General features: G+C 41.7%; 2 protein-coding genes across 2 annotated transcripts; both read left to right on the top strand.

Moving 5' to 3' along the window:
• Positions 1–3,873: 3,873 nt before the first annotated feature.
• On the top strand, positions 3,874–6,553 carry LOC100498429. Its single transcript, XM_002939161.3, has 4 exons — positions 3,874–4,237; positions 5,166–5,292; positions 5,743–5,816; positions 6,111–6,553. The coding sequence occupies exons 1-4, from the start codon at positions 3,925–3,927 to the stop codon at positions 6,407–6,409; spliced, it is 813 nt and encodes a 270-aa protein (XP_002939207.2). The 5' UTR covers positions 3,874–3,924; the 3' UTR covers positions 6,410–6,553.
• A 2,201-nt stretch (positions 6,554–8,754) lies between these two features.
• LOC116407692 lies at positions 8,755–21,951 on the top strand. Its single transcript, XM_031893537.1, has 7 exons — positions 8,755–9,108; positions 11,274–11,539; positions 13,449–13,634; positions 15,350–15,417; positions 17,498–17,822; positions 20,656–20,853; positions 21,296–21,951. Exons 1-7 carry the CDS (start codon positions 9,089–9,091, stop codon positions 21,751–21,753), a joined length of 1,521 nt encoding a protein of 506 aa, XP_031749397.1. The 5' UTR covers positions 8,755–9,088; the 3' UTR covers positions 21,754–21,951.
• The last annotated feature ends 4,234 nt before the right edge of the window (positions 21,952–26,185 follow it).

The following is a 26,185-nucleotide window of genomic DNA, read 5'->3' as shown; positions in this document are numbered from 1 at the left end:
TACTGTAAATGATAAGGATATTAGAAATGACTGAGGTGTACAGATATAATGCTATGCAATGTAATAAGACCATTTTCAGATCTACCAAATAAGTTTCTATCAAATGCCACTTACCCAGCTGGGCGTAAATTTCTCCCGTCTCATACGCGTTGAACGTAGCGCACCCCCTGTTATCCACAATGGTGATGGTGTCGGTGAGGGGGTAGGCTGTTCTGCTCAAAGTGACACTCTGATGGGAAGCCAATGCTTTGGCATAAATGTGATATTCCCCATCATCTAATACGTACTTGCATGAGTTGATGAGGGAGGACTTGCCATGGCCCATATACCCAAACAGCTGTAGGAGGACTCGGTTATAGCCCTGGCTCCCAAGAGCGCAGTTATCAAGGCTGAAGTTCTGGATATGGTCCCTCACACGATCCACGGGTCTCTCATATCCAGGCATCCCTATCCATCTGACTGTAAAATTCAAGGCACGGAGACTAATAAAAGAGAAAGCAGTTTACTTCACTGTATACATATAGTACTTATTTATAATGGTAGGTCATGTAAAAACAGCTGAAAGTCCAAAGGAGTCATATCACATTACAGCAGATAAGCTCTACTTGCTCATACAGTTGCAGATGCTGCGCTTTCTGGTTGGGGCACCTCATCCCACCATTGCAGTGTTGCTGCTGAACTAGGACTTAGCCGAGTTGACCGTCTCCCACCCTTTTGCTGCCCCCCCTGCAACTCCCTGACTTACACAGATATTGGAACATTGTAGGCTGGATTCCTTCCACTCATTGGTGAGGTTAGGCTCAGGTGATCAGGCCTGGCTTGCTTTCCCAACCCACAGGTGTTCAATGATACTCCCGTATCAGTAAAATAATTTATTATGGACTTTGTTTTGTGCACAGCGGCATTATAATGTTGAAACAGGAAAGGGTGTTTCCTACATTGTTGCCTCAAAGTAGGAGGCACAACATTCCTATAAAAATTTATAGCTGAATACGTAACCAACAGACAGTTTATATCATATTAAGTGACCTATTAAAGAATCTCCCCAAACTGGAATATATATATCAGTAAATATTGCCCTTTTACATCCTTTCCCTTGAGCCGCCATTTAGTGATGGGCTGTGTGCTCCCTCAGAGATCAGCTGACAGGAAGTGATGCAGCTCTAACTGTAACAGGAAGTAGTGTGGGAGGAAAAGGCAGAACTCTGCCCATTCATTGGCTGATGGGGCCTAGCATGTATGTGTGCCTTGGCTTGTTTGTTTAACATTTGTTTGGCTTAGATTAGGCAAACCCAGGCTAGTAGTGTATTGTAGAGCATGTGTTACATGCAATTCCTTTTCCCAGTGTGGGCCTCCGCTAAGTGGGAGACAGATGGAGCTGAGGATATTGCTGAACTACAACTTGAATAGAGCTGTGTGGTGCAGTTAGTAAGAATGGACGCCAGAAAGGTTCTTGCTGATGAACTAAACTTGTTTATTGTCCCAGACACAGATGGTAACAGGGTATTATACTTACAGACACAGCAGTATAGATGATACAATGAGAGAATGCCTTTTAGCAGAAGGGAAGGTGTGCACCAGTTTATCCCACCTCTTGGTAGAGTCTGGGCCAGGAAACACCAATGCCCTTAGGAGGTAGTTCAGGTAGTAGGTACTCTTTACGGCTAATAACCTCTAGTGGATGAGTCCTACAGGTGAGTGGATCAGGGGTTGTGCCTGCCTGTCCTACTTCTACTCTGTGGCCCTGCACTGAAGCAACATTGCCGGATAGGAGAACTACTCCTTTGGTCCTAATCACTCCTTTGGTGGGGCTAATGGCTGCCCTTTCTAGCTAGACTGACTGTGCTCTCTTTCCTAGAAAGTGCTGGTAACAGAATCTGACTGTGCTGACTGTGCTGACTTACTCCCTGTCCCCGACTTTAGTTGTTCCAGTGGCTGTTACTGGGGCTTGGGGTCTGCCTCCAGGCTCAGGGGACTTATGCTTGGAAGACAGCCTGCAGCCAAAGAGGAAGCCACTCCCTCCTGCTAGACACTATATAGTCTGCAAGGGGAGTGTTCAACCTGGCTAAACCTATAAGGGATTAGTGTAACTTAAATAAGGGCTTATACCCAATAACAATACAAATTGTGAAGAGGAAGGGGATATGAAGCCATAGGGCACTTAACCCTATGGGTCCCTACATTTGTGTGCACTGTGAATCCTATGATCCCAGGGGGCGGCCCTTAGTACTTAAAATGGCAGTTTTCTATTTAGGATTACCCAATGGCACATACTGCTAAAAAGTATATTTATATGAAAATGGTTTATTTAGATGAAGCAGGGTTTTACATATGAGCTGTTTATGCAATATATTTTTATAGAGGCCGACATTGTTTGGGGGTATAGTTTCCCTTTAACAAGACGCACAAGAAATGGAAACTGGAAATGCAGAAAGCCTTTTATATCTTACCTAGTGACTCCTCTTAATCGTCCATGATGCCAATTTTATAGGCAATTATAGTCTATTAAAACCTTTAGTGATGTCAGGCCTTTTATGACCTCATAACAATCATGTAGGCGCTGTTGCAGTAAAAGTATCAAAATATTTGTCTAAAATGTCCTCCCCTGGAAACTAAGCCCAGAAGCAAAATCAACTCAAGGACTAACATATTTGTAGGGAGCATGGGGTATTTATGGCTCATCAAGAACAAAACAAACCTAAAATGACCATACACCATGCCCAGTCTGAGCTGGGGTGATATGAATGTCAATTTCATTGGAAATATGGAGTGATAAATCACATTTCACCATTTGGATGTCTGACAGAAAAGTCAGGGTTTGACACATGGCAGAAGCACACTATGGGTGATGTTGCCCATAGCACCCAATCAGATCTCTGCTTTTGTAGGTAACCATTATAATCTAACTGCTAATTGGTTACCATGAGGAACATCACCGGTGATATTGGCTTACACGCTATAATAAATATTCTGCCCCAAATAAGGGGTAATTATATCTTAGTTGGGATCAAGTACAGGTACTGTTTTATTATTACAGAGAAAAGGGAATCATTTAACCATTAAATAAACCCAATAGGGCTGTTCTGCCCCAATAAGGGGTAATTATATCTTAGTTGGGATCAAGTACAGGTACTGTTTTATTATTACAGAGAAAAGGGAATCATTTAACCATTAAATAAACCCAATAGGGCTGTTCTGCCCCAATAAGGGGTAATTATATCTTAGTTGGGATCAAGTGCAGGTACTGTTTTATTATTACAGAGAAAAGGGAATCATTTAACCATTAAATAAACCCAATAGGGCTGTTCTGCCCCAATAAGGGGTAATTATATCTTAGTTGGGATCAAGTACAGGTACTGTTTTATTATTACAGAGAAAAGGGAATCATTTAACCATTAAATAAACCCAATAGGGCTGTTCTGCCCCCAATAAGGGGTAATTATATCTTAGTTGGGATCAAGTACAGGTACTGTTTTATTATTACAGAGAAAAGGGAATCATTTAACCATTAAATAAACCCAATAGGGCTGTTCTGCCCCAATAAGGGGTAATTATATCTTAGTTGGGATCAAGTACAGGTACTGTTTTATTATTACAGAGAAAAGGGAATAATTTTTAAAAATTAGAATTATTTGCTTATAATGGAGTCTATGTGAGTCTATGGGAGTCTGGATAACGGGTTTCCAGATAATGAATCCCATACCTGTACCAAACATTAATTTTTATATTAAGGATCACATCAGTTGGTGGCAGTATCCATATAATCACCTGTGAAAAAATCCTCCCTTCCTGAAGGAGTTTTCTTTAAAGCTGCTTGCATTCAGCAGTCGGGGCTGGGCCAGTTCAAACAAGTATTTCAAACAAGGAAATAGAGGGAGGAATAAAAGTGAAAGAGGACAAAGAGTAGGAGAACGTAGATCGGCAATGGATGAAAGGCAGCTCAGAAAATACATTAAGAATTTCAGGCTGAAGGACGTCAGTGGGGGGGACCAGGGGTACAAGAGGGTCCTCCTACAGCTGTTTGGCTACACTGGGCACGGCAAGTCTGCCTTCATCAACTCCTGTAAATATGCTATTGATGGGAAGTACAAGATGCATGCTATGGCTGAGCCCAGCGATGGCTGTGTCACAATGGAGAGGAGCGCCTATCAGCTGACCCCCACGCTCACCATTGTGGACAACAAGGGCTGTACCAAACTGGACCACGCCGAAATGCTGGAGATCTATGCTCAGCTGGGTAAGTGAGGTGCTACAAATATTATGTGCAAATATGTGTATTTTTATATATATGTACAAATACAGCTACAATAATAAGAAGTATCAAGTAATGAGAAGAAGCAGGAGTTGGACCCAGGTTCAAGACTTGTATCAATTCCTTATGCCTCGGTGCAATACTTAATACAGTTATAGCGGCTTGGCACATCCAAATGTACCCAGCTGTTGCTCAGGGAAAGTAGGATTCTTATTGGACAATCCTCTTGCATTAATTAGGTCCTAGTGAGTAACATTACTTTATGAATCCAACCCTGATTGCTAAAATACAAATATCCACATCCTTGATCCTTGCTGTTTCGCAAATCTTTTGAAAGATTTGCGAATTTTTCGGCGAAGCAAAATGGGACAGATTCGCTCATCACTAGTCTCCAAAACATAAAAAGAGCTGTGATCCCCCAAATAAAGCAGCCATGCCCAGTGCAGGAAGGGTTGTTGGGGGGTTGGGCGTGTTGGTGTATCCACCAGATGATGACTTTTACGCACAACCTCATTTTCCCGCCCGCATTGGCAGCATTGAAATGCAAAAGAATCCTCCAATGAGAATCCCAGCTGATCTGTATAAATCTGGCTCCCTGTTCTCTGTTCCTGCAATTGGAGTTGGGAGCATTAAGCACAGTTTCCCAGCACTGAACAAGTCTGTCCCTTTATCCCCATGTCTGATTCCTGTGCCATATAATGACGGGAAAATGACATCATTATCTCTATATGTAAGGTACCAGCAAGGGGCCTGACACATTTAAATGAAGTTTATCCGTCAAATTCTCATTGGTGAACTTTATTGCATCTATAATGATGTTCCTATAGCAAAACACAGTGGGACAGCATCATGGCTGGGTTTACATCCCCTTTAATGTTACACTATATATTAATGTGTGTATTCCCCACCATAGGTAATTTCTTTCCCATTAATGAGAAGGTTGAAAGGAAAGAGAACTACAATGATTACACTTCTCAACTGGAAGAAGCTGAGCTGCATCCAAACGGCACAGATATTCTAGTTCCAATATTGGTTTACAGGTAAAAGACCTTTTCCATAACATTTTAAAACCCATAGGATAACGACAGAGGGAATAGAAATAATTACAACGTATTAGACCCCAACCTGCTCCATCAAAATCATCTGGACCCCCAAGAGGGTCCGGCCTTATCTAGGCCAATTGATCAGAGCCACTGTAGGATATGAACTGAAGCCTGTCTGTGCTTGTGTGACTGCAGGGCTGTGATTGGCTCTCCCCCTCCTATTGTGCTTCTGGCAGGGACCGTTAGGACACGCCCACCCCTCATTTGAAACCCAGACAGGGACCTGAGAGGATCTATAGGGAGCTCCAATAAAGGGGCCATTGTTACAGATAGGATTAATGTTTAGCCCAAAGGGAAACCAGCACCGTATATTATTCATAATTGCCTACAGGGTTAGGGTTTTTTCTTTTATCCTATATGTCTTCTTTAACTGTATTTTTGTTTTAGTGCGCGGAGGGGACTGTTGGAACAGGAGAAACCCGCCCTAAAATCGTTCCTTAAGACCTGCACAGATATAACAGGTAATATTGTGCTCTATTTAATATGCCTCTAGGGGCAAACAAGGCGACTGTGGGTATGTTGCATTTGTAATGATATGGGCCCTAGAGAGCTGGGAAAGTTTTATTGTGCAATATTGCTTTAAGAATACAGCCCTGATGTTGCTGGACTACAGCTCCCAGCATGCCTCACCCTTCATTATATGTTACATTATTCTGGGATTTGTAGTCCAGCAACAGCTGAGTAACGTTTGGCTGTGCAGCAGGGTCTATATCCCCTTTAATGTATGTAACCTTTGGTTTCCCATTGTTTGTAAGGCATTGCCCCTATTGTTGCCCTCACCTTTGCGGGAGAGTCTGACAAGGAGATAATAAAGAGGTGGGAACAAACGTTTGTACAAATGGGAGCAGAGTCGGTGCTGGAGGTGCAGAACTACACCGACAAGGATTCCACGCAGGAGAGACATTTAAGTTTCCTGAATATTATCAGCTGCGCTTTGGAAAATGTCCGATTCTGTATGGGGCGACCCAAGGAACCGAAGCAGGAACGGCTAAAGAACAAGAAACTTCTTCTCAAATTAGCCCATGATTATTATATGAGTGCCCATATAGGGTAAAGCAAGATACCCAGGAGATATGAACGACTGTGCGAGATATGATTATAATATACAATTGGGTAATTTTCCTATGGGACCAAACTGTAAATTATATAGTGAATAAAGTGCCCCCTGTTGTATAATATAGGGATATTATAAGTCCCCGAGGAGTTCCTTATAATATATAGTGAATAAAGTACCCCCTATTGTAACATATAGGGATATTATAAGTCCCCGAGGAGTTCCTTATAATATATAGTGAATAAAGTGCCCCCTATTGTAACATATAGGGATATTATAAGTCCCAAAGGAGTTCCTTATAATATATAGTGAATAAAGTGCCCCCTATTGTAACATATAGGGATATTATAAGCCCCCGAGGAGTTCCTTATAATATATAGTGAATAAAGTACCCCCTATTGTAACATATAGGGATATTATAAGTCACAGAGGAGTTCCTTATAATATATAGTGAATAAAGTGCCCCCTATTGTAACATATAGGGATATTATAAGCCCCCGAGGAGTTCCTTATAATATATAGTGAATAAAGTGCCCCCTATTGCAACATATAGGGATATTATAAGTCCCCTGAGGAGTTGCTTATAATATATAGTGAATAAAGTGCCCCCTATTGTAACATATAGGGATATTATAAGTCACAGAGGAGTTCCTTATAATATATAGTGAATAAAGTACCCCCAACTGTATAATATAAGGATATTATGAGTCAACAAGGAGTCTTTTATACAGGTCATAGAAGTGAGTTGTGTTCCCTTAGGGAAATGACCAAACTGTAAATTATATCCTTATAAACGGTGCTTAGTGATGTCATCAGTTATAATCAGAGCTTAGTGATGTCATTTCTGTCACATGACTCACTAAAACTTGTATATTATAATAAATAAAGCACCCTCTGTTTCCAGAAAGCTCCGAATTAGGGGATGTAAAAGGGCAATATTTACTGATATATATATTCCAGTTTGGGGAGATTCTTTAATAGGTCACTTAATATAATATAAACTGTCTGTTGGGTACGTATTCATTCTGGGGGGGTAGTTTCCCTTTAACCAAGACTTTCATAGGTTGCAGCTAATTGGCAATACATTAATTGAATCAAGTGCATTATGCTTTATGTAACATATGGCTCATAACTTTACAGCATATTAAATCAATTACAGCCTACTGTCTACTTTTATTATTATTTTCCAGATCACCGATATCTATTCAAATAGCCTGTTCCAAGTTTCCCAAGAGATAATAAAGTTCTGTGCTAAAAAGAATCCTTTGTTCTACTCACCACTAACTGAGAACCCTAAACATTTTTGTTTAGGGTTCACATGTCTATTTTTGTCGCCCGCGTCTATTTTTGTTGCTTCGTCTATTTTTGTCGCCCACGTCTATTTTTGTTGCTGCGTCTATTTTTGTCGCCCACGTCTATTTTTGTTGCTGCGTCTATTTTTGTCGCCCACGTCTATTTTTGTTGCTGCGTCTATTTTTGTCGCCCACGTCTATTTTTGTTGCTGCGTCTATTTTTGTCGCCCACGTCTATTTTTGTTGCTTCGTCTATTTTTGTCGCCCACGTCTATTTTTGTTGCTGCGTCTATTTTTGTCGCACACGTCTATTTTTGTTGCTTCGTCTATTTTTGTCGCCCACGTCTATTTTTGTTGCTGCGTCTATTTTTGTCGCCCACGTCTATTTTTGTTGCTTCGTCTATTTTTGTCGCCCACGTCTATTTTTGTTGCTGCGTCTATTTTTGTCGCCCACGTCTATTTTTGTTGCTTCGTCTATTTTTGTCGCCCACGTCTATTTTTGTTGCTGCGTCTATTTTTGTCGCCCACGTCTATTTTTGTTGCTGCGTCTATTTTTGTCGCCCACGTCTATTTTTGTTGCTGCGTCTATTTTTGTTACCCACGTCTATTTTTGTTGCTGCGTCTATTTTTGTCACCCACGTCTATTTTTGTTGCTGAGTCTATTTTTGTCGCCCACGTCTATTTTTGTTGCTTCGTCTATTTTTGTCGCCCACGTCTATTTTTGTTGCTTCGTCTATATTTGTCGCCCACGTCTATTTTTGTTGCTGCGTCTATTTTTGTCGCCCACGTCTATTTTTGTTGCTGCGTCTATTTTTGTCGCCTACGTCTATTTTTGTTGCTGAGTCTATTTTTGTCGCCCACGTCTATTTTTGTTGCTGCGTCTATTTTTGTCGCCCACGTCTATTTTTGTTGCTGCGTCTATTTTTGTCGCCCACGTCTATTTTTGTTGCTGCATCTATTTTTGTCGCCCGCGTCTATTTTTGTCGCCCGCGTCTATTTTTGTCGCCTGTGTCTATTTTTGTCGCCCGCGTCTATTTTTGTCGCCTGTGTCTATTTTTGTTGCTGCGTTTATTTTTTTTTTGCTGCTTTTGTCCGCGCTTTTTTGACACGACCGTGGCCTTTTTTCTGCGGCCGTGGCAATTTGATCCAAACCCCTGTTTTGTGTGTAGTTTTGTCTGTAGTTGAAGATGTTTAGATTGGGGGGGTGAATTACAATACAGCAGACCCAGTATGTAGTTCAGGTTTATCAGAATGAAAGTGAAAGTATAATTGCCTGATTCCCAGTATCACAGCCAGTTGGAGACGAGGGCAGAGACAGATAAGAGAAGCTACAACAACAAGCAAACTAGAAACATTTCGGAGGCTCGAGGCAGCGGATAGGAGAACCATGAACCGTACCCCAAAGAGGTAGGACTGATACTGTGTTTATTTAATCATTCTAGCCTCAGGGGGATGTGGGGTCCAACACTGTAAGTATTTTCAGCAAGTAAAGGGGAAGTAAAGGGCTGATAATTTGGGGTTGAGAGAATAACTCTAAAATGTATGTGATGCACAGTGAGTATAAAAAGTGGGGATTATTGGGGGACAGGGAGTTCCGTGTTAGAAATTCTGGGAACAGCACACAGCAGGCCTGGACTGGTAGTCTGTTGGTTCTGGTCAATGCCAGAGGGGCTGCTGAGAGATGCCATAGTCTATGTTTTGGGCCTGTGGGGGCTGCCTGGATCTGGTACACCGAGAACATAAATATCCAAAGCTATTTGTGAGAGATCGAGGTACAATGATGGGTGCTGGGACAATATGAAGAGGCTTCCTGCCCCCCATCTTCCGTCTCACACCCCATTAGAGGGACTCACTGCAAAGTTTCAGACCTTTTGGCTAAGGAGAGATGTTTAATATGAATACTGGACTGATACTCAGAATTCCCTGCATGGTATTTCCCACACTGTATATAGAGACGGGGGGTTCCATACAGTTCTGTACAAATACAAGAGCTTGTTGTTTGCTCTGTTACCAAGATACTCTCTCTGGCTTCCCTGTCACACCCTGTATAATTGTTATGCCGAGGCCAGTCAAAATCAATTGGTCTTCATTATTTATTTTTTTATAGTTATGTATAGTGTATAGGTGAATTATTCGCCTTTTCTTTCTAAATCTTTGCAGCTTTCAAATGGGGGTCACTGACCCCGGCAGCCAAAAACTATTGCTCTGTGAGGCTCCAGTTTTATCGTTATTGTTACTTTTTATAACTTATTGTTCTATTCAGGTCCTTCCCTGTTCATATTCTGGTCTCTCATTCCAACCACTCCCTGGTTGCTAAGGTAATTTGGACCCTAGCAACCAAATAGCTACTGAGCTGCAGAGCTGCTGAACAAAAAGTGAAATAACATCTAAGAATAATAGTTAATGAAGATCAATTGCAAAACTGTCTCAGAATATTACTCTCTATATCATACTAAAAATGAACTCAAAGGTGAACAAACCCTTTAATGACCTGGCGCTATGTGCAGAGTGCAGAATATTTGACTACTTCACCACAATATCACCATAAAGTAACTTGCACAATTTACCAATATGCCTGTTGTGTCTGCTTTGCAGAATAAGGTGCAAGGTGTTCCATATTACATAGTAACATAGTAACATAGTAAGTTGGGTTGAAAAAAAACATACGTCCATCAAGTTCAACCATAATGCCTATATATAACCTGCCTAACTACTAGTTGATCCAGAGGAAGGCAAAACCCCATCTGAAGCCTCTCTAATTTGCCGCAGAGGGGAAAAAATTCCTTCCTGACTCCAAGATGGCAATCGGACCAGTCCCTGGATCAACTAGTACTAAGAGCTATCTCCCATAACCCTGTATTCCCTCACTTGCTAAGAATCCATCCAGCCCCTTCTTAAAGTTATATAATGTATCAGCCAGCACGACTGATTCGGGGAGGGAATTCTTCTCCATTTTGTGCAAAATTGGAATCTGAGGGGGTCAAGGAGATAAATACAAAAGCAACACTTTCCCACCCATTTTTATGCAACTGCCGATCAATAATAAATTAAATTCATAGCTTTAGTTATTAATAGCAACTGTTCAGCAGTTCATATTGACTTACTGTGAATAACGCTATGCCTTACTGTCTTACGTTCCCAGAATGTTCTCCTGACAATTGCTAGTCCTGTAACTGACTAAACCTCCTTCATGGGGTCCCTGTTCCCCATCTTTCACTAGAATAGTTGCCCCTCTAAGGCAGAACTCTTTGCTGGGCCTTGTTGACTCCAGGATCCCCAGACACCTCCACCTGGGTCAGAAGATGGAGACCAAAAAGGAAAGACCATCCCTTTCTAATCACAGGAAGTGGTCAATAACTCTATGGGCCAATAACATAGATCATTTAGATACAAAGACTTTTGCCTAGCAACTCTGGGAATAGTACTGTTAACCCTCCTCTATGGAACCTGAGATTTTAGCCAATAGGAAACAACCCATGGGGCAGCCATGATCAAAATATCTTATTTTCTTAATGCTCTCTTCAGAGTGAAATTCAGCTTTTCTAACCTGACCATGCTCTGTTTCCTTGAAGGCCATGTCATATTGCTATAATCAGCTCAAGTTGCCCACAACATAAGTTCATGTGGCTGCCGGGCATCCTTAATCCATATGTCTGTAACCTTGGGTTCGAGCCGACATATCTTCTAATCACTGACCTTTATTACCAGAAGAAGGACTTGGAGAAATGTTCTATTGGGATCTTGTACCACAGCTTGCCGCAATACGAAAGGATCAACAAAAGCAACATGGACAGATTACTGCCCATGTTGGAACTTAAGTATATGTCCAGTTGTCTAGGTAAGAGCACTTTCTAGTCTTTTTTTCAAAATCCTTTTATGTCAGGTCCTTATAAATATATACACTTGGTCTTTGGTCTGAGCAAACCTTACACAGAACTTTGCATTATTGCTTCCTAAATGTATTATTAGTCAGAAAACTGTCCATTGTACGGGTATTGGATCCCTTATCCGGAAACCCATTATCCAGAAAGCTCCGAAATTACGGAAAGCCCATCTCCCATAGACTCCATTTTAATCAAATAATTCAAAATGTTAAGACTGATTTCCATTTTCTCTGTAATAATAAAACAGTACCTGTACTTGATCCCAACTAAGATATACTTACCCCTTATTGGGGGCAGAACAGCCCTATTGGGTTTATTTAATGGTTAAATGATTCCCTTTTCTCTGTAATAATAAAACAGTACCTGTACTTGATCCCAACTAAGATATAATTACCCCTTATTGGGGGCAGAACAGCTCTATTGGGTTTATTTCATGGTTAAATGATTCCCTTTTCTCTGTAATAATAAAACAGTACCTGTACTTGATCCCAACTAAGATATAATTACCCCTTATTGGGGCAGAACAGCCCTATTGGGTTTATTTCATGGTTAAATGATTCCCTTTTCTCTGTAATAATAAAACAGTACCTGTACTTGATCCCAACTAAGATATAATTACCCCTTATTGGGGGCAGAACAATCCTATTGGGTTTATTTCATGGTTAAATGATTCCCTTTTCTCTGTAATAATAAAACAGTACCTGTACTTGATCCCAACTAAGATATAATTACCCCTTATTGGGGGCAGAACAGCTCTATTGGGTTTATTTCATGGTTAAATGATTCCCTTTTCTCTGTAATAATAAAACAGTACCTGTACTTGATCCCAACTAAGATATAATTACCCCTTATTGGGGGCAGAACAGCCCTATTGGGTTTATTTAATGGTTAAATGATTCCCTTTTCTCTGTAATAATAAAACAGTACCTGTACTTGATCCCAACTAAGATATAATTACCCCTTATTGGGGGCAGAACAGCCCTATTGGGTTTATTTAATGGTTAAATGATTCCCTTTTCTCTGTAATAATAAAACAGTACCTGTACTTGATCCCAACTAAGATATACAGTAATTACCCCTTATTGGGGGCAGAACAGCCCTATTGGGTTTATTTCATGGTTAAATGATTCCCTTTTCTCTGTAATAATAAAACAGTACCTGTACTTGATCCCAACTAAGATATAATTACCCCTTATTGGGGGCAGAACAGCCCTATTGGGTTTATTTCATGGTTAAATGATTCCCTTTTCTCTGTAATAATAAAACAGTACCTGTACTTGATCCCAACTAAGATATAATTACCCCTTATTGGGGGCAGAACAGCCCTATTGGGTTTATTTCATGGTTAAATGATTCCCTTTTCTCTGTAATAATAAAACAGTACCTGTACTGGATCCCAACTAAGATATAATTACCCCTTATTGGGGCAGAACAGCCCTATTGGGTTTATTTAATGGTTAAATGATTCCCTTTTCTCTGTAATAATAAAACAGTACCTGTACTTGATCCCAACTAAGATATAATTACCCCTTATTGGGGCAGAACAGCCCTATTGGGTTTATTTAATGGTTAAATGATTCCCTTTTCTCTGTAATAATAAAACAGTACCTGTACTTGATCCCAACTAAGATATAATTACCCCTTATTGGGGGCAGAACAATCCTATTGGGTATAATTAATGTTTTATTGATTTTTTTAGTAGACTTAAGGTATGTAGATCCAAATTATGGAAAGAGCCCTTATTCGGAATACCCTTGGTCCCGAGCATTCTGGATAACAGGTCCTATACCTGTACTTGTTTTTTCATCTTTAATCTTTCAGCCCCACAGAGTATATTTACATGGAAATTTCTTTCTCACACAGGCAAGCAGAAGGTTATGGTTGTGATGGATGATGTGGAGCAATATAACAAGAAAGAAACGGAGCAAATTCTAAGTGCAAATGCCACCATCAATAGCTGCTCCTCTCTTCTCCTTCTGACTCCGACTAATAATAAGGAAAGGGCATTTAAAACCAAGAGTGGTTCAATAATTGAGATTCTGGAAAGAGGTAATGCCCTACTGTCCTATTTCCTCTTGGGTTTGTTAATACTGTTGCTAAATTCTGCTATTTTTTAATAAGCGTAGGCTGTAGTAGGTTTCTATAATGCTATATGTGATGGCTACATCTATGATTCTGGCATACCTATTATTTTTGCAAATACAATATCACCTAGGGAAACAAAAAAACTGAAACAATTCCACACCATTTGAAGAGAAAGATCTTAATCTGATGACCATCATCCACTTTCAAAGCATAGTGATAGCACTGTAGGTATTGTAGAAACCCAGTGCTGCACTGATACAGGAAAAGGAAAGGCATTTTACTGCCAATAGATTAGCCACAATAGTGCTAGAACACTAGAAAGCTAGAACGCTATATTTGTTGTGCAGAAAGCTTTACCATACCTGAGTAAACAGCCCTAGAAACTTCCTATGTTTGTTTAAGATAGCAGCTGCCATTTTAGCTTGGTCTTAGTAGCTTCTGTTCTGCAGCTCTGGCTCCTGATAGCTCAGATTACACAGCACATTTAGGAGTAGAGATGTAGCGAACTGTTCGCCGGCGAACAAATTTGCGCGAACATCGGGTGTTCGCGAACGCGTATGTTCGCGAACTTTCACAGTATGTTCGCAGTTTGGGTTCGCGTGGCGTTTTCCATGGTTTTTTAATCGTCGTGAAAAATATCGCACAAGTCACACATGGCGTTTTTCCGCAAATCCCGTTTTCATGGTGTTTAGCACAATAGAAAAAAAGCCGCGTATTTTCGCTAGAATATCTTGCGGTTTTTTTTTAGCAACGCTGTGCCAACAAAGTATTTTTCAGAGAAATTTTTGCCCTTGATCCCCCTCCTGCATGCCCCTGTCCAGGTTGTGGCACCCTTTAAACAACTTTAAAATCAGTTTTCTGGCCAGAAATGGCTTTTCTAGGTTTTAAAGTTCGCCTTCCCATTGAAGTCTATGGGGTTCGCAAAGTCCGCAAATATTTGCGAGATTTGGCGTAAGTTCACGAACGGGTCCGCAAATTTTTTTTTTCAGGTTCGCTACATCCCTATTTAGGAGGGGAAGCAAATTCTGATGGGAGGGGGAGTAAATTCTGATGGGACGGGGAGCAGGAGAAGGGAGAGGGAGAGAGAAGCAAACTGAGCAGACTCGTGCCCGTGCCCTGAAGGATTTTTCTGAGAGCAGGAAGTCTGATACCAAAGAACATGTGTACACAAAAGGAGACAAGAAATCCTGTGTTTCTTTTGATAGAGGACTCATTTCAGCGTTTATGTGAGTGCTTATGGCTATATTTACATAGACCTTTCTGATAAAGCTTACTGAGTTTTTACCTTTCCCTCTCCCATAAGATCTAACAAGGGACTTGTTTCTCATCAACACCTACCCTAGCTGCCACATCTGGGGTCCTCCCCTGCTGAGATACTTGCATGAAGCTGAATGCTTTCTGGATCGCTTGCAGATGCCCTGTAACCGCATAAAATTATATAAAAAGGGCACTAGACCTCTATGACAAAGGTTTCCTGGTTTTATAGCGCAGTGGGGTGGGGTGGGTGAGGACATAGTCATAACCACTGGCTTTAAAGCTTTCCCCCCCATGAGAAATTCATTTTATTATTTAATGTGTCTATGAAACATCATTAATCATTCAGATCTCTAAATACCCACAATGCTCCCGCTACAGACTTTATCCAGTTTATCGGTTATCTGTTCCTTTATCTCCTAAAGGTCTGTCAGAAGGAACCTCAGCTTCTTCCCCTGGTGGTTCTAATAAGCACTCCAAACAAACGAGCTCAGTAAGTAAGGAAAGCCTGTGATCTGCTGATAATATGGAAATGTATAGTGATCTGTAATGCGAATGGCTAGAAAAGACACATGATACTAAAGTAAGATTTGCAGGATGAAATATGGACAAACTTTAAACCTATCCTTAAAATTCAATCCCCTCCAACTATTCTCTGATCTCTCTCCTTCCTTTCTCTTCAAAACTACTAGAACATGTACACAATGAACTCTCACACTATCATCTAACTACTGGACCCACTACAATCTGGCTTCTGCCCCCACCACTCCAAAGAGCGCCCACCACTCCAAAGAAAGAGTGCCCACCACTCCACAGAAACAGTGCCCACCACTCCACAGAAACAGAGCCCACCTCTCCACAGAAACAGAGCCCACCACTCCACAGAAACAGAGCAAACCACTCCACAGAAACAGAGCCCACCTCTCCACAGAAACAGAGCCCACCACTCCACAGAAACAGAGCCCACCACTCCAAAGAAAGAGTGCCCACCACTCCACAGAAACAGAGCCCACCACTCCACAGAAACAGAGCCCACCTCTCCACAGAAACAGAGCCCACCACTCCACAGAAACAGAGCAAACCACTCCACAGAAACAGAGCCCACCTCTCCACAGAAACAGAGCCCACCACTCCACAGAAACAGAGCCCACCACTCCAAAGAAAGAGTGCCCACCACTCCACAGAAACAGAGCCCCCCACTCCACAGAAACAGAGCCCACCACTCCACAGAAACAGAGCCCACCTCTCCACAGAAACAGAGCCCCCCACTCTACAGAAACAGTGCCCACCTCTCCACAGAAACAGAGCCCACCTCTCTACAGAAACAGTGCCCACCTCTCTACAGAAACAGTGCCCACCTCTCCACAGAAACAGAGCCCACCACTCCACAGAAACAGAGCCCACCTCTCTACAGAAACCGTGCCCACCTCTCCACAGAAACAGAGCCCACCACTCCACAGAAACAGTGCCCACCACTCCACAGAAACAGAGCCCACCACTCCACAAAAACAGTGCCCACCACTCCACAGAAACAGAGCCCACCACTCCACAGAAACAGAGCCCCCCACTCCACAGAAACAGAGCCCCCCACTCCACAGAAACAGAGCCCACCACTCCACAGAAACAGAGCCCCCCACTCTACAGAAACAGTGCCCACCTCTCCACAGAAACAGAGCCCACCACTCCACAAAAACAGAGCCCACCCCTCCACAGAAACAGTGCCCACCACTCCACAAAAACAGTGCCCACCACTCCACAGACACAGTGCCCACCACTCCACAGAAACAGAGCCCACCACTCCACAAAAACAGTGCCCACCACTCCACAGAAACAGAGCCCACCACTCCACAAAAACAGTGCCCACCACTCCACAGAAACAATGCCCACCACTCCACAGAAACAGAGCCCACCACTCCACAAAAACAGTGCCCACCACTCCACAGAAACAGAGCCCACCACTCCACAAAAACAGTGCCCACCACTCCACAGAAACAGAGCCCACCACTCCACAAAAACAGTGCCCACCACTCCACAGAAACAATGCCCACCACTCCACAGAAACAGAGCCCACCACTCCACAAAAACAGTGCCCACCACTCCACAAAAACAGTGCCCACCACTCCACAGAAACAGCACCCACCACTCCACAGAAACAGAGCCCACCATTACACAGAAACAGAGCCCACTACTCCACAGAAACAGAGCCCACCACTCCACAGAAAAAGAGCCCCCCACTCTACAGAAACAGCGCCCACCACTCCACAGAAACAGAGCCCACCATTACAAAGAAAAAGAGCCCACCATTACACAGAAAAAGAGCCCACCACTCCACAGAAACAGAGCCCACCACTCCACAGAAACAGAGCCCACCACTCCACAGAAACAGTGCCCACTACTCCACAGAGAAAGAGCCCACCCCTCCATATTTTCTTCACACTGGAAATTCAAGAAACTGCTCTATCGTGGGTCTGTCCCTAAAGGAAATATAGAATTTTTCCTTTACCTAAAAAAACAAACAAACTCCCATTGGGCGTTTGGGAAGGGTTAATCTGAAATGTTCTCTCTTGTCACAGTTTGATGCTGGTGCGGTTGAACAAATCAGCAAGAAGAACCCTAAGCTGGATGTTCCATCTGGGCAAAAGCATTGGGTCAGGGTCTTCTCTAGGTGCGCAAAGAGTAATTATAACTGGCTTGTGGCCCTTCTGAGAAGTAAAGACTTTGGGAACTTGGAGGTCCATGCTGTGGAAATATCTAACAATTATTCACAGTTTTTATCTGATATAAATAACTGCACATTTGCCATTTTGTATCATTCACTCAACCATGGACGTGTAAATGTTACTGATGTGCCCGACTCCTTGTATGACAAACATCTGGAGACCTTATCTCAGCGCCTTGGTGAGTGCCTGCCAAGAGAGACTGCCATGCTTATTCTATTTCCTACTGTATCTATATCTGACAAGGTTGCAGAATTACAGAAGCTCCAAGTCTTTCTGCTCTTCTTTATGTGTCTTTCCCGGTGGTTGGAACGTAGTTGTGCCTGTTCTATACAGTCTCCAACCCCAGAGAGATTTCCATGCTTATTATATTTTACTGAGACCTCCTACTGTATCTATATCTGACAAGGTTGCAAAATTACAGAAGCTCCAAGTCTTTCTGCTCTTCTTTATGTGTCTTGCCCAGGGGTTGGAATGTAGTTGTGCCTGTTCTATACATTCTCCACTCTTTATTTCAGGGGTAGCTAACGATCTTCCACAAATTTAAATATACTAGAAAATACTTCTTCTGATTCGATATTGGGCTCCAAGTAGGATATAATATATTGTGCAAATTCTACCCAGCAACCCATAGCAACCAAAAATGCTTGCCTTTATACAGGTGACTAGTAAAAGCTAAATGCTGATTAGTTACTATTGGTGATTGGCCCAGAGGCAAACATTGCACTACATGGAATATAGAAGACACCAACTTCCTTGTGCTTTGTTATCAGATCACCTTTCCTTCATTGTTTAAATCACAATGGAAAAATTGGTTGAACTGTTATCAGTGCATTACATACATCATTTCTAGGGTCAATATTCATATTATCTTACTGTCATTTCAACATTATTTTTACCTTTATGTACACCACTCATTATTCTGTTAAAAAATGACAACCAAAGAGGAGATCAAATATTTTTGAAACTTTTGTGAATGGGGTGATAGTCAGATGTTGGTACCTGGTATGTACAGAGAGAGAGAGGAGATCCTTTGGTGGTCAAGCCAATACCACAGCAGCTACTAAAAGCTTACAAAGGCGTAGCAAACTTACAAAGAAGTAGCAAACTTATAAAGGCGTAGCAAACTTACAAAGAAGTAGCAAACTTATAAAGGCATAGAAAACTTACAAAGGCGTAGCAAACTTACAAAGAAGTAGCAAACTAACAAAGGCATAGAAAACTTTCAGAGGCATACAAAACTTACAAGGGCATACAAACCTTACAAGGGCATACAAACCTTACAAGGGCATACAAAACTTACAAGGGCATACAAACCTTACAAAGGCATACAAAACTTACAGAGGCATACAAAACTTTCAAAGGCATACAAAACTTACAAGGGCATACAAACCTTACAAGGGCATACAAAACTTACAAGGGCATACAAAACTTACAAGGGCATACAAACCTTACAAGGGCATACAAAACTTACAAGGGCATACAAACCTTACAAAGGCATACAAAACTTACAGAGGCATACAAAACTTTCAAAGGCATACAAAACTTTCAAAGGCATACAAAACTAACAAGGGCATACAAAACTTACAAGGGCATACAAAACTTACAGAGGCATACAAAACTTTCAAAGGCATACAAAACTTACAAGGGCATACAAAACTTACAAAGGCATACAAAACTTACAGAGGCATACAAAACTTTCAAAGGCATACAAAACTTACAAGGGCATACAAAACTTACAAGGGCATACAAACCTTACAAGGGCATACAAAACTTACAAGGGCATACAAACCTTACAAAGGCATACAAAACTTACAGAGGCATACAAAACTTTCAAAGGCATACAAAACTTTCAAAGGCATACAAAACTAACAAGGGCATACAAAACTTACAAAGGCATACAAAACTTACAGAGGCATACAAAACTTTCAAAGGCATACAAAACTTACAAGGGCATACAAAACTTACAAAGGCATACAAAACTTACAGAGGCATACAAAACTTTCAAAGGCATACAAACCTTACAAGGGCATACAAAACTTACAAAGGCATACAAAACTTACAAGGGCATACAAAACTTACAAGGGCATACAAAACTTACAAGGGCATACAAACCTTACAAGGGCATACAAACCTTACAAAGGCATACAAAACTTACAGAGGCATACAAACCTTACAAAGGCATACAAAACTTACAGAGGCATACAAAACTTACAAGGGCATACAAACCTTACAAGGGCATACAAACCTTACAAAGGCATACAAAACTTACAAGGGCATACAAACCTTACAAAGGCATACCAAACTTACAAGGGCATACAAACCTTACAAAGGCATACAAAACTTACAGAGGCATACAAAACTTTCAAAGGCTTACAAAACCTTCCTATAAAGAACATTTTCCTCACAGTCAGGAAAGTTTTTAATGATTTTTGATCACATTTATCAAAGCCAATACCTGTGTCAGTTCCACAGAATGTGTTCCGAATGCTTCCTGGGGCAGATAGCTTGGTGGGGAAAGGCTTTGGGCAATTTCTGTAAAATAAAATATATGGTTCAATAAAAAAAGAATTACAATATGTTAGAGATTGGTAACTATCATTAACACTATATTTACCATGTTAATAAATCAAACCCTTAGAGACAGATTTCTTAATTTTCTAATTTGTATTATTTTTTAAAAAACTCAACAAAATTGTTGGGGGGATTGCAATTTTTTTTCTTGAGCGCTCTCATATTTATAAAAAAAAACCCTCAAATTGGATATACCCAGTTGTGATAATATATTGATAATACTGCTCATGTTGATATCTACAGATGATTTTTCAAGTTCAAATTGAAAAATTAGAATTCCAAAAATATTCAAGATCAAATTTTTCCTCCTTGATGTTCTTCAATCGCGGGGAAAAAAACTGATAGGCCCCTTATTGCTTGACTTTTTAAATATTCTCCTTTGTATTCTAATTTTATATGCAGTTAATATTTATGTACCTTTTGCTTTACTGGGCTCGTAGGCAAGGAGAACATCATTGTGGTCCTTGATGACTTGAAACAAAGCAGTTCTGTGGAGAAGAAGAAGATACTCCATCAACAGCCAAGCATTGGGCGATATTCCCAGGAACTCCTCCTCTTCAGTGAAACAGAGAAGAAGGCGGGAAGTTACACATCTAAGAATAAACTGGAGGCACTCAAGAAAGCGTTGGAGACCAGCCGTAAGTTTATACATAGGAAAAGCCCCAAATAGAACACTAAACTCCAAACCCATTTCCCTTTATTTTCTTCAATATTCCAATACTCAAAGGGCACTTGGTACCCCCAAAACTGTGTCCCCTTGTTGCAGTCCAGTTGGGGCAAACAATGGTTATTCTTTTTTTTAAGAAAAATTCCACCCCCCCAAACACTAAGCCACTCGCATTGGGAGAAGCATTCATTATGTGCCACTAAACATGGCCTCCCGGGACACTGGGCCAAGACAGTTGACCACCTAGGCAGTTGACCACCTAGCACTCTTTACTGCATTGCTAACAGAAATGGGGGCCCATGAAAAGGTTGATATCTGGACATTTAATCATGGGAATAATATAGATGAGTTCCATAAATTTATTTTATATAAATTGCAGTTTTTTGTACCCTTATCTTTCTTTGTTTCCCAAGGTGCTGGTGATTTTCCTCAGTTTCCTTCGAACAGAGTGGGACCTGGTGTCTCCACATCTCCTGTAGCCCCGTCAGGTTCCTCTAATCCCATTTCCTGGGATTTACATAAACACAGAGCACCAGAGAACAATGTTTCATGGCAAAAGTCGGATCATTCTCTAAAGCAATCGCCCACAGAGGCAATGTACTTGAAACAACAGTTAGTAGAGACTGAGAAGGAACATCACATGGAGATGTTAAGACTGAATCAGAAACATCAATCAGAGATAGCCTCCCTGAAACAACAGATGAAAGAGTTAAAGGAAGAGCACCGCATGGAGATATCCAGACTGAAGCAGCAAGTTGAAGACTCTAGGAGGGGGCCCTGTACATTATGCTCTCAGCATTGGCCAACGAGACCAGATAACCAAAATCTGCAACAAAGCCATGGCATGTATGCCTCTCTACATTATTATTAATTGACATATACTGGTACTGGGACTTATTATCGCTAGATCTTATGTATTGCTGATCAATTGCTTGAGTGAATATTTGAGAAGATAAATGATTCTCAGTACAATATAACTTGGAAACTAAACACCTAATAAGTGATTTAAATGTACTTGTCATTTAAAGTAAATAACCCAAATACCATAAATAAATAAATATACCTTAAATGTGCTGTATTGATGTGTATGAATTCAAACTGGTTTTGTAGCAACCATTTAGCACAGGGATCCCCAACCTTTTATACCCGTGAGTCATATTCAAATGGGAAAAGTGTTGGGGAGCAACACAAGCATGGGTTGCAAATAAGGGCTGTCATTGGCTATCTGGTAGCCCCTATGTGGGACTGGCAGCCTATAGAAGGCTCTGTTTGGCTTTACACTGGGTTATAGGCAATCAACACTTGTCTCCAAGCCAGAAATTCAAAAATGAGGCCACTGGGAGAAACATCCAAGGGGTTGGGGAGCAACATGTTGCTCAAGAACCACTGGTTGGGGATCACTGGTTTAGCAGAATGTTCGGCAACTCATTGCACAATTTCCTACTACTCTCGTTTCCAGCAACACAACCTTACAGCCGCTCAGTTCAAACTCAAGAAAATGCCCCCCCCCCACTGCCCTTAAAATGATTGTTCTCCCCAGAGAAAGAACCTAAAGCCTAAAGTTCCAACATAAGTCCACCTAGTACGTTCCTATGCAAACATGAAGTTCCCTCTCTGTAGCCTGAGGTTTAAGGGGGATGTTCACCTTTATATTATATATTTCCTTTCAGATTATAGACTTTACACTTTGAATTCCAATCTGATTTCAAGACAATTCCAAGAAAATTAAAGACTGAGGAACAACAACGGACAGGGGAAGATTCATACTTAGGTTATAGGCCAAGTTTAGAAAATGTAGGTGAAAGAGTTCTCTCATGTTGCCTACAAATTAGAAACAGAGGTAGGTAGCACTAGGTAGGAACCTGGTATGTAGTAACAGAAACAGGGGAAAATTACTGCCTACTTTGCTAAAACCTACCATAACAATGTTGTACAGGTATGGGACCCATTATCCAGAATGCTCGGGACCAAGGGTTTTACGAAAAAAGGGGTCTTTCTGTAATTTGAATCTTCATACCTTAAGTCTACTAAAAAACAGTAAAACATTAATTAAACCCATTAGGATTGTTTTTCCTCCAATAAGGACCCATTATACCTTAGCTGGTATCGAACACAAGATACTGTTTTATTATTACAGAGAAAAAGGAAATACATTTTAAAAATCTATATTATTTCATTAAAATGGAGTCTGTGGGAGACAGGATTTCCGTAATTTGGAGCTTTCTGGATAACGGGTTTCCGGATAACAGATCCAATACCTGTACTTTATATACTGAACTTACTGTACCAGACCAGGTTGGACCAGAAGGTTCAGCAGCCCTATTACAGCAATAAACCAGGCATTACATTTCATTATAGCAGATCCCCATCTTAGATCTTGTTAGGCCATCCTTTGAATGTCAGCGGCACTGCACATGCTCAGTGTGCTCTGGGCTGCTGTCGAGACCCTAAGCTTCCAAAGCTTTAAAATTATGAAAGCAGTGGCAGAAAGTTACCTCATCTAACTTCCCCCACGCTCCATCTTGCAGTTTGTTTTTTCGCATAAGAGGCAACAGCACTCTAGAACTAGAAGAGTCAAAATTCCAATATAAAAAGTGGAATTTTGGTTCTTTAAGTTACCAGAAGCTGCGTTTTACTGACCCTGGTAAGATGAAAATTGTGGAAATTTGCACAAAGGTTGTCTATATGTCTATTGCAGCTTGATCACAACTGCAGTCATTGCCATAAATGACCCCCTTAGACAGAGGTCCCCAACCTTTCTTACTCATGAGCCACAGTCAAAGTAAAAAGACTTGGGGAGCAAGACAAGCACCATAAAAGTTCATGGAGGAGCCAAATAAGGGCTGTGATTGGCTATTAGGGGCCTCTATGCACCCTATCAGCTTACAGGGGGCTTTATTTGGTAGGAAATCTTGTTTTTATTCAACCAAAACTTGCCCCCAAGTCAGGAATTCAAAAATAACTCCCTGGTTTGGGGGCACTGAGAGCAACACCCAAGGGGTTGGGGAGCAACATGTTGCCCCTGAGCCACTGGTTGGGGATCACTGACATAAATGACCCCCTATGATATCTGAAGCCTGTTAAGAGGGGATTTATGTGCAGTGATTCCATTAAGGGGTGAGGTCCCACGTTGCTGAGTTACACGTTTCATTAAAGGCTTAAGTACACTGAGTATGGCAACATATAGGCTAAGTTGTTTGTGGAATATGAAAACAAATGTCAAAGTTCATCAGGTGATTTCATTTCCTTGAGATGTGTGATGGATATGTTGGGTTTTGCTTTGCTTTGGGGATTTAATAAATGTTCTGGTAGCAGCAACACAGCAACTTATTGATACTTTAGACTTGGCCAGTCCATTAATTCCTCCCATGTTTGTAGATTGGGAATGCACTGGAAGCAAAGATGAACATTAAGTAAAGATTTAAAGTAAGTAGCTCTGCATAATATCCCTTTTGTATAGAAACCTACCTTAGTACCTTATAGGCATCTGTACAACCAGTGATGAGCCATATAATGTGAAATAAAACTAACTAGACAGCAAATTGGAAAGAAATCAATTGTATAGTCATTTATTGAAATGATCTAGTTTAGAAGCGTACAGTCTACAAAGGATTATATTATGACACACAGTGTATATAATAATCGAAGGTCAAGACTAATTGGGGATTTAGTGGCCATAATCATTCCAAAACGTTAAATATTCCTCAGCTGATTTGCTAATTATTCATTCGTTTAGTTAGTATGAGGCAGCTAATCCATAAATATGTGAAATTATCTCTAATGGGGGAAGGGTCCTTTGTTCCTGAACTGGATAAAAGTGTTTCCAAAACAGCGAAAGATCAGATAAAAGGAAGGCAGAAACATAAAAACAAAAATGATTAGTATAAAATTGTAGTGATGGGCGAAATGTTTCGCCAGGCATGGATTCACGGTGAATTTCCGTGTTTCGCCATTGGCGGATTGTTTCGCGAAACGGATGAAAAAATTTGCAGCTGAAAAATTTGCTGCGCGTCCAAAAATTGTTGCCTGTGTCAAAAGAATAATCACGCGTCAAAAAAGAATAGTCGCGGGCAACAAAAGAATAGCCACGCGACAAAAGAATAGCAGCAGGCGACAAAAGGATAGCCACGCGACAAAAGAATAGCCGCCAGACAAAAGAATAGCCACGGGTGTAAGTCTCTGCTGGGGTTTGATCCCAGGACCTACTGGTTCCTGGCTGCTCTCCCTAACTGTTGAGCCAGGAGAGCAGCTGGTGAGAGGGAATTGCTTTGTAATCCCTTTCACCAGTGTCCTGGGCTTAATAACATTACCCCAGCAGCCTTATTGGCTAGGTGGGGTCAGCCAAACAGGGCTGACTCTGCCCTATATAAGCCCAGCCCTCCTCACACTCAGTGCCTGAACATTGTTTACATTTAGCACTGTGGCCTGACCCTAGCTGGTGTTTCTGTTCTGGCTCCTTTGTCTTGCTTCTTCTTTTCTTTGTTCTTAGCCTTGTTCTCTTGCTTCCTTGCCCCTTGTCTTGTTCTTGTTTTACTCCTTGCTCCTCACTCCTCACTCCTCTCCTTATTCCTCACTCTTGATCTTACCTTGTCTGCTCCGTCCTGTTCTGCCTGATCTTGCCTTGTCTGCTCCTCCCATCCTGTCCCATCTGGTCTACGTCCGCTTCGTCCCGTCCTGTCCCATCTGGTCTCCGCCCGCTCCGTCCCGTCCTGTCCCATCTGGTCTCCGCCCGCTCCGTCCCGTCCTGTCCCATCTGGTCTCCGCCCACTCCGTCCCGTCCTGTCCCATCTGGTCTCCACCCGCTCCGTCCCATCCTGTCCCATCTGGTCTCCGCCCGCTCCGTCCTGTCCCATCTGGTCTACGCCCGCTCCGTCCCGTCCTGTCCCATCTGGTCTACACCCACTCCGTCCTGTTCCGATCTGTCCTGTCCCATCTGGTCTACGCCCACTACGTCCTGTCCATGCCTCCTCCATCCTATAACAGCCCCTGCCTGAAGGACTCACCTTACCGTCTCCCACTCACTACAGAATGACTCTTGACAACGGGTGACAAAAGAATAGCCATGGGTGACAAAAGAATATCCGCGAGACGAAAGAATAGCCACGGGTGACAAAAGAATAGCCGCCAGACAAAAGAATAGCCACGGGTGACAAAAGAATAGCCACGGGTGACAAAAGAATAGCCACGGGTGACAAAAGAATAGCCACGAGACGAAAGAATAGCCACGGGCGACAAAAGAATAGCAGCGGGTGACAATTGTTTTTGACGTGCAACATTTTCGCCGTCTCGTGAATTTTTTGCCG

The sequence above is a fragment of the Xenopus tropicalis genome, chromosome 9 (assembly GCF_000004195.4).
Source record: "Xenopus tropicalis strain Nigerian chromosome 9, UCB_Xtro_10.0, whole genome shotgun sequence".
Taxonomy (NCBI): Eukaryota; Metazoa; Chordata; class Amphibia; order Anura; family Pipidae; genus Xenopus; species Xenopus tropicalis.
Note: the sequence above shows the minus strand (reverse complement) of the source record. Positions and strands in the feature narration are given on the sequence as shown.